The sequence below is a fragment of the Mastomys coucha genome, unplaced genomic scaffold (genome assembly GCF_008632895.1).
Source record: "Mastomys coucha isolate ucsf_1 unplaced genomic scaffold, UCSF_Mcou_1 pScaffold9, whole genome shotgun sequence".
Classification (NCBI taxonomy): Eukaryota; Metazoa; Chordata; class Mammalia; order Rodentia; family Muridae; genus Mastomys; species Mastomys coucha.
The window spans coordinates 64,443,868-64,453,190 of NW_022196915.1; the positions used below are offsets into that span (position 1 = coordinate 64,443,868).

The window sequence follows — 9,323 nt, forward strand, 5'->3', positions numbered from 1 at the left end:
TTTTTTTTTTTTGAGCACTAACACCTATTTGTTTCCCTGGTAGCAAAACTGCTGAGCTCTTGAGCAGAATGGACACAGACCGGAAAAACAGAAGTGCCTGTCAGATTGCTCCTCCTGCTGCCCAGTCCTCAAGATGGGTGAGTGGAAACTCCAGGGTGCTGTCTGGCACCTTTTGAAGAAACATTTAGGGACTGAAGATCAAGTATACAAAGTGACAGATACAGCACAGAGTTATCCAAAACTCTGCCCCTCCAGGTGTGAAATCAGGCTTGTGTTTGTTCCCAACCTGGGCAGCTGAAGAGTCCTTTATCTTACCCAGGCAACCGCCTATACCTTCTCTAGACTCTTATCTGGTACAGAATAATGTGTTTGCTTCTAGTACTATGTGAGGATATGACACACTATTATTATTTAAACCCCTCTGGGGCTGCCCTTAGCCCCAAGCCCCCTCTGTCTAGTCTTCCTGGCCCTTTTCCTTTCCCCAAATAGTTCTGCCATTTTCATGTTTTTATTTTTTTTTAACTTGGTTCTTCATGTGAGAATAAACATTTGACAGTTGGTTAGCCGAGTCTAGCTTATTTTGCTTGGCACTATAAATTTTTCATTTAATTCATTGTCCTGAAAACAACACAGTTCTGTTCTTGATGGTGAAAGACACTCTGTCACAGTATTCTTGCCATAGTTTCTTTATCCTCCATTCACTCACAGGGGCTCACGTTGATTCCATGGTTTGACAATGGTAGATGAGGCTGAGTAAACTTGGGCAATCCAATATATTGTTAAGCGGATGTTGATTCCTTTACCTCGCCAAAATACTTCTTTTCACATAAGGTCTAGTTCACTTTCTACCCTGAGTGACCCCGAATAAGAGAGAAAAGCCATGGCTGAGAAAGCTGTGTGCTGAGCATGGTGCTTTGCACCACTAGCAAGGGCTGCTGCTCTTTTAGCGAGAAGTGTGTAAGCCGGGCTGTGGGCGGCTCTTCCTGGTAGTCCCCTACCAGGGGCTACAGGTGACAAAATGAGTTAGTAAAATGATGAGAGCCACGAGGTGTATAGGTAAGGAAAAAGCATGGCTGGTATAGAAGAAAACGGCTTCCATAGATTCAAGGGAGAAATAAGCCAGAAGGCTCAAGAACCATATCGTCAACTGACAAACTGGGTGAGGCTGATTATTGTCCAGTTTGTGTAGCATCTCTGGCTCCCAAATTCTAGTAGCATCACCTAGATCAGTGGTTCTCAACCTTCCTAATGCTGCAACCCTTTAGTACAGTTCCTCATGCTGTGGTGACCTCCCCCAACCATAAAATTATTTTTGTTGCCATTTCATAGCTGTAACTTTGCAACAGTTAGGAATGATAATGTAAATATCCTTTTTTCTGAAGGTCTTGGTGACCCCGTTAAAGGGTCACTCAACCCCTCAAAAGGTTCAAACTGCTGACCTAGGCAATGGGACACAAAGAAATGTCCCCAACAGGAAGCTTGTGGCACTTCTGGTAGAAGAGCAACTAAGAACATTTGTGTGTCAAATTGGCAAACTGTGGGGGCTACTGGGCCTAAAATGCTGTGAAAGGAGGGTTTGAGATCTCTTGTATCTTCCTGGGACCAGACTGACAGAGGTATGAAGGATAGATCCAAAAGAATTGAGAGCAAAGAATCCATAATACCCTGGTCTATGCACTGGGTGATGGGGAATTCAACAAGAGAGACCGGATGTGATGTGGGGGTTGGAAGATGTTTAGAAGGTAAAGACAGCCAGATCTGGTTGTTGCTTGCCAACTGGGAGGAACATGATGCCCCTCTTAGAAGACAAGGACCACTCTTGCTTCCCATCCTTGTAAGCATTTTGTTTTATTTTTTTTTGTCCATGTTTCTAATGTGGTGCTGCATATTCTAAACTTGTCAGTGTGAGCTCTATAATATGTGTCACCCCAAGCCGTCATCTCACCCCTACCGCTCCGGGACCCTGAGGGGTAGAACTGAGAAACTGCTTGTCACAAACTTAAATTATATGTGGAAGGCAGGTCCTAAACAAGTCTGGATATCCCTGTGGCTGTGCAGAAATGAGAGGACAGTTGGCAACGGGAGTGCTCAGGGTTCTGCTTGTCAGCGAGTCTTGCTTTCTAGTTGGGAACTTCTGAATCCTGTCTGATGGCTCTGTTGATTTCAACTCACTTCCTTGATTTCACACGACCACCCTGAATGACCACCCTGATGGGGTCATCTATAAGGCACAAGCCATGTCTCCCAAAGCTGTATCTTTGGTGGATAGATTAGTACACGCTTCACATCATCCTCCAGCTATCGATGGGATCAGCCTCAGGATGGTTCCTCAGGAGCCGCATGCACGAGATACTCTGTCTTGACACAAAGCTGTTAATAAGCTGTCAATGTTCGATAAACTTAACTGAGTTCTTACTGCAGTGTACTCTTCTGTCTGTCTGATTCAAACACACAGGATTCTGTGAAGCCATTTCCAGTGCTTTAGGAAAGTCAAGTGTGCACAACAAAAGTGAGAAACCTTTGTTCCTTGTAGAGAGGGTAACCAGTTAATATCCAGAATGGGGACGATCTACCCCTTTCATCTTCATGTGTATGAGGAGCTGGAAGGACTTAAATTGTTGGTTTTTTTTTTTCTATTTCCTAATTTTAACATGCTCTTCAAAGCAATTTTTGTAAAATTTTTCTTCCTACATTTACAAAATATTTTATACTGATGTTCAATATTTTATACTGATGTTCAATATGTCATTAACATAGCTATCTCATTGCTCTGACTCCACAACATAGCTCTTTCCCAACTTCATGTCTGTTTCTTTTCTTTTTCCTTTGTTTTTTTAAAATTTAAGAATTTTTAAGTTTAATTGCATTATGATAAGAAAAGTTACATGATTTCAATTTATCTGAATTTGTTAACATTTAAAAACATTTTAAGTAAATAGAATTAAATCACATTCTTGTTTCCCTTTTGTAACCCAACTCCTCCCAGAGAACCCCCTTCAATACATACAATATCTTTTTTGTCATTCTTTAAAATTTATAAAATATTATAACAATGAAAATGAGTACTATAAAAGTTGTATGATATAAAATAGCAATCAATTTAACAGTCTTATGTAGATGCTTGTCTATGGCAATACTGAAAATACATACATTTTTCTCAATATAAATTTTTAATAACTCCAAACATTAACTGTATATTTCAAAATAATACATCACTCCTAATATTTTCTTAAATGAACATAAATATATAAAGTGTTTTTGTTTTGTATTAGTAGAGCTTAAAATCTTGGCTCTTACTGTGGTAACTTGATACAAGAGTTACAAATGTCAAGTAAAGCATTCAGTCTCACTCTTTGTTGTTCTCTTACAAGCCCCTCCCAACTTAATTGTCTACATTTCTTTTGGGCAAATAAATACTTTTGAAATATGTAAGCTCTTCTGGAAACCATAGTATAGTCTAAAAACATGAAATAAACAATACTACTAATAGGCTGATATAGGAGAAGCAAGATCTCAAAACCATTATGTTGTACACAGCAAGACACTGTCACATAGAAACAAGCTGAAAGTGTATATGGATTGTATAATATTGGACCTATTTTTCCAATTACCAAATTAGAGAGACCATTGGTCAATAATTTTCTAATTCCTCATATTTTTGGATTTCAATTGATTAGGATATATTGGTAATATTAATTTTTATATTAAGATACTAAGAAAATATTATAGTTACTTCATGTTGTTTTTGTTTTAAGACGTGGAATTAGGTTTGTGTGGATTTGTTGAAAGATTACTTTCTTGCTTCTTCTAGGGTGTAGTTTTGCTCCTTATGTTGATATTTTCCATCTATTACCCTTTGTCGGGCTGGATTTGTTGAAAGATATTGTGTAAATTTTGTTTTGTCATAGAATTATCTTGTTTTCTCCATCTATGGTAGCTGAGAGTATTGCTGGATATAGTAGCCTGGGATGGCATTTGTGTTCTTGTAGGGTCTGTATGACATCTGCCCAGGATCTTCTAGCTTTCATAGTCTCTGGTGAGAAGTCTGGTGTAATTCTAATAAGCCTGCCTTTATATGTTACTTGATCTTTTTCCCTTAACTGCTTTTAAAATTCTTTCTTTGTTTAGTGCATTTGATGTTTTGATTATTATGTGACAGGAGGAATTTCTTTTCTGGTCCAGTCTATTTGGAGTTCTATAGGCTTCTTGTATGTTCATGGGCCTCTCTTTCATTAGGTTAGGGAAATTTTCTTCTATAATTTTGTTGAAGATATTTACTAGCCCATTACCTTGGGAGTCTTCACTCCTCCTATACCTATTATCTTTAGGTTTGGTCTTCTCATTGCATCCTGGATTTCCTGGATGTTTTGGGTTAGGAGCTTTTTGCTTTTTGCATTTTCTTTGACTATTGTGTCAATGTTTTCTATGGTGTCTTCTGCCACTGAGATTCTCTCTTCTATCTCTTGTATTCTGTTGGTGATGCTTGCATCTATGACTCCCGATTTCTTTCCTAGGTTTTGTATCTCCGGGGTTGTCTCTCTTTCTGATTTCTTTATTGTTTCTATTTCCATTTTTAGATTCTGGATGGTTTTGCTCATTTCTTTCACCTGTTTGTGTTTTCCTGTAGTTCTTTAAGGGATTTTTGTGTTTCCTTTTGAAGGGCTTCTAGCTATTTACCTGTGTTCTCGTGTATTTCTTTGAGGGTGCTATTTATGTCTTTCTTAAAGTCCTGTATCATCGTCATGAGAAGTGATGTTATATCTGAATCTTGCTTTTCCAGTATAATGGTGTGTCCAGGACTTGCAATGGTGGGAGTATTGTGTTCTGATGATGCCAAGTAACCTTGGTTTGTGTTGCTTATATTCTTATGCTTGCCCCGCATCCTTCATCTGGTTATCTCTAGTGCTACCTTCCCTTGCTAAATCTGACTGGAGCCTGCACTTCCTGTGATCCTGGTTGTGTCAGAACTCCTCAGAGTCAAACTGTCTCTGTGATCCTGTGATTCTGGGATCCTGTGATCCTGGGCTTGTTAGAGCACCTAGGAGTGTAGCTTCTTGTGGGTGTTGGGGGACTTTGTAGAGCTTTCGCCCAAGGTCCTCTCAGGGCACCTGCCTGCCCAGACAGACCAGAAGGAACCTGAGCCACTGGGCCGGTGGAGTTCCTGTGTGCCTGGGTCCTGCTGGTCCCAGTTGCTCCAGGTAATGGGACAGATGTTGGGTCCTTCTCACCTCTGATTCTGGCCGTGTTAGAGCACCTGGGAGTGGAGCTTCCTCTGGGTGTTGTGGGACTGGCTGCAGAGTTTGCATCCAAGGTCTTCCTAGGGCACCAGCCCAGATAGATCAGAGGAAACCTGAACCACTGGGCTGGTCAGAGTTCCTGTGTGCCTGGTCCCACTGGTCCCAGTATTTGGACAGATGTTGTGTCCTCCTCACCTCTGATCCTGGGCATGTGAGAGTGCCTGGGAGTGGAGCTTCCTCCTGTTTCTTTTTTTTAACTTGATTTTTTTTTACTAAGATCTTCATATAAGATATTTTTACATTCTTTCCCCTCCCCCAATCTTTCCCACATCCTCTCTACTACCTCCCCCATAAATAATTTCATGTTTTTTCTTTCTCCAAAACCACAAAAGGAAAACTATAAACAAACAAAGAAACAAAGAAAAAAGACAAAACAAAACCAGTAAGACAAAAAATAATAAAACTAAACAAGACAAAAGACAAACCAGAAGTGATAGAATCTTTTTGCACTGTGTTACTGCTTCTGGGAAGGAGTCTGCAGTGTGGCTCCCCTGTCCCAGAAGCTGTTAATTAACCACAAATAGCTTCTTAGTTAAAGCTGGGACTCAAGGTCCACTTCCCTTCTCTGTGCTGGGAGAAAGCTTCACAAGTCCTGTGCATTCTTGTTTCAGACCCTGAGAGTTCATGTGCACATCAATCCTGCTGTGTTTGTTGGGCACCTTTTGCCTGGATTCATCTACTACTTCTGGCTCTTGAAACATTCCACTTCCTCTTCCACACAGATCCACAGAGAGGGGAGGGTTCTAATGAAGGATCATGTAGGATGGAGTGCTCTAAAATCTCTCACTCTCTGCACATGGCCCAGTTGAATTTGATAAGTGTTGCTCATACTTTTGGGTGTGGGCCACCTACCAGAGCTCCCACTTCCTAGGAAACATGACTCTCCTGCCCCAGCCAGGTATCAACTGCCAATAACTCCTCAGCTACGGATGGTATCTTATAACCCTCCATAAGCATGTATGTATGTATATATGTTTATAAGCATATATACATATATATAGTTTGAACAGAGGTACCATGCATGAACGGACAATGCTGCTTTGTCCACCAAATTCCTGGGTGAGGAGATTTTCAGTACCAGGCATAGGTTATTTCCCCATGAGTTCTTAGACACTCTTCTAATTTGAACATCTATCCACCACTGGAAGATAGGGATTTTATAAATACTATAGATAAAAAAAAAAAGCTGCAAGAAAATTTCTTTGTGTGTTAGAATAAAGCTTTTGCAGGTTTAGGACTCTAGACAAAAGGAATTTGCAGAATTCACCTACACATCAGTGGTGACACTCTTTCTAGTAAGTATGTGTTGGGGTTAAGGTGGGGGCAGAAACCTTTTCAAGCTATTAGCAATCTGTTTCCAGATACATGTTAAATTGTATATCTATGTGCATGCTCATGTTGGAGGGAAGCTGTGCTGTGGTTATCTACTCCCTCTGCACACTCTACTCACTCCATGTGATTTGTTTGTATTTCCTATTCATGGGTCAGCTGTTCCTTCTTGAAAATGTCACATGATGCTCATATGTGTCCACTCTCTCTACTCTGTTTCATCCTGTTTGAATCTAACCACCACAAAGTCCTTGTATTTTCTGTCGTGGCTTTAACAAAGCACCCTAGATTGACAGTGGGTAGCTATGTGCAGCCAAGGCTGAGAAGGACTGCACTGAAGATATGTCTCCATGAAAGCCAATTCAATTATTCTTTTACAAATCTGAGGGCCAGAAATCCAAAATGAGTCTAAAGGCACAAAAAACACCTATGGGACTGGTTCATTGTAGAGACTGCGAGCATCTGTGCCTTGCCTTTTGTGACCTCTCGTGAGGCTAGGCATTCACTGGTTGCCTGTCTCATGCTTCATCAACCTGATACCTTATTCTTACTTCTCCCTGCTCTGACCTTCTTGCCCCATTGTTCTGCATACCCTTGGAATTACATTGGGTCTACTTAGTTAATACAAACTACTCTCCCATCTCAAGATCCCTCATTTTTGCTGTGCTTTTGTCAATAGGTAGTGATGTTAACATAGTCTAGAAATTGGTATGGTACTCTCTCTGGGAGGCCATTTTGTGCCCTTTTGGATTTTGGGCAATATCTGTTGACATGTACTTATTGCTATATCATATGACTTTCAATCCTTGCTGTTTCTTCAAGTCACTTTCTCAATACTACCAGTGTCTCAGATTTCCCGGTATTATGACCTATCTCAGTGGGTCTTTTTCCCCCTTGGCCAGATAGTATATTCTAGTTACATTTTCTGTCTCTTGCAACTTGTAAACATTTGAAAAGACTGTATTTTATTTTTGCATTCTTAATCAAATATTCAGAGGAAACCATCCTTCGACATTCTGCCCAGCGCTTCTTGATTAAGGTTTCCACATACTTTCCATTTTGTGACTGTCAGCTAGCTCATCAGTGCTGTGTTCCCCCATTCAGATCTCATTTCACTGCAGCACTTAATACAGCTTGTTCTTCTCATCCTCAGCACAGGGGTTCTTCTGGGACTTTTGTTTAGCACCATGGGTCAGAGCCTCCTCTACCAGAGGAACCAATCTGGGGAGCTTTACGAACTTGTTCATGCCTAGGTCTCACCCCCAGAGATGCAGCTGCAGCGTGACCTGGCCCTGAGGGTTTTTAAAGCTCCCAAGGTAGCTGTGAAAAGCAGGGGAGGTTCAGAAGGGTGCTCAGGATGCTCAGGATGTCTTGGGTATTGCCTGCCTTGGGTATTGTTGCTTTTTTATCCTCTGGTCTCTGGATCTCCTTGGCTGTGTTTTTATGCTTTGCTTCTTTGTTTTAATGTAACATCTTATCTAATAGATGTCCTGAAGATGCACAGAAGGCAAACATGCTAAGGTCCTCCCGTGACCAAGCTATTCTTTATTAGTCCCTCCTACTGCACCCGCAGCTTGACTGGAGGTTGTTCCAAACTGGAAGGAGGCTTGCTAATGAGTTTTGATGGGGTTGCTCTTCCACTTTCAGTATTGGCTCCCGAGGAGTCCCAGTGTGTCTGGATTTCAGTTCTTACAGGAGCTTTTGAAACCCGCTTTCCCTGGGAATAATTTAACATCCCCCTTCCCTCTCCTGATATTCTGTAATGGTGTGACTGAGTATGCGGCTTTTTATTATTCATTTTCAATTTGGAAACTCATTTCTAGTTCTAGATGACTTTCTAGTGTTATCTTTTTTCATTCATTTCCCTTCATTTTCTCCTGATAGAATTCCTATTCTCCTAATCCCAGCCTAGCTGAATTTATTTTCTTAAACTTTTCTTTTGAACACTTTTTTTCGTCTTCGAATGTATTGCCAGGTACTCTCAACTCCTGCCTGCTGACACATTTTCTTGACTCTAACCACTAAATGTTTTTACTGACTTAATAGTTTTCACAGAGGAGGGAAATCTTCATTTTCTAAGAATCTGTCTTTGATGCTTTCCAAAGAATTCAGCCTCTCTTTCCTCCGGGTAGCAACAGTGAAGGAGACAGGTATGAACTCCACCGAAGGCACCAGGATCCAGGATGCTATGCATCTGTTTCAGCCAGGCTGTCACCACTGCTGCCTTCTGCAGGTGGTATACATGCTTCCACTCCCCCCCCACCCCCCAACCAAGAGAATACACTTGGATTTTCAGGGCAAGAGTAGACACATGAGGTAAACAACATCTATTTGGACTTTTTAAATAATTCCTTTACTTTCATCTTCCTATGACCCATCTGGCTTCCCTAGTAGCTGGTATATTCATTTCTTATGCCCCCGTGTAGCTCTGAAGAAGGAAAATAAAATGCTCAGTTTTGTGTGTGTGTGTGTGTGTGTGTGTGTGTGTGTGTTTTGGAGATGAATTGGCTCATGGATTTGAGCACTTGATCCTCAGCTGCTGATAGTGTTTGGAAAGGTCATGGGAACTTTAGAACAGCACTTTTCAACCTGTGTGTCAGGACCCCTTTGGGGGGTGGACCATCCCTTTCTCAGGGGTCACATATCAGATAGCTTGTATATCAGATATTTCATTTCTTTTTTTTTTTTTTTTGACTT

The 9,323-nt window shown here is 41.0% G+C and overlaps 1 protein-coding gene across 3 annotated transcripts in view; it reads left to right on the forward strand.

The window, feature by feature from the left end:
* Epsti1 (epithelial stromal interaction 1) overlaps nucleotides 1–9,323 on the forward strand; it is a 102,740-nt gene that overhangs the window by 59,177 nt on the left and 34,240 nt on the right. For all 3 annotated transcript variants that reach the window (XM_031361368.1, XM_031361367.1, XM_031361369.1), the window contains one exon: nucleotides 44–137. In XM_031361368.1, coding sequence (XP_031217228.1) covers nucleotides 44–137 — 94 coding nt within the window. The remainder of the gene's footprint in view (nucleotides 1–43; nucleotides 138–9,323) is intronic.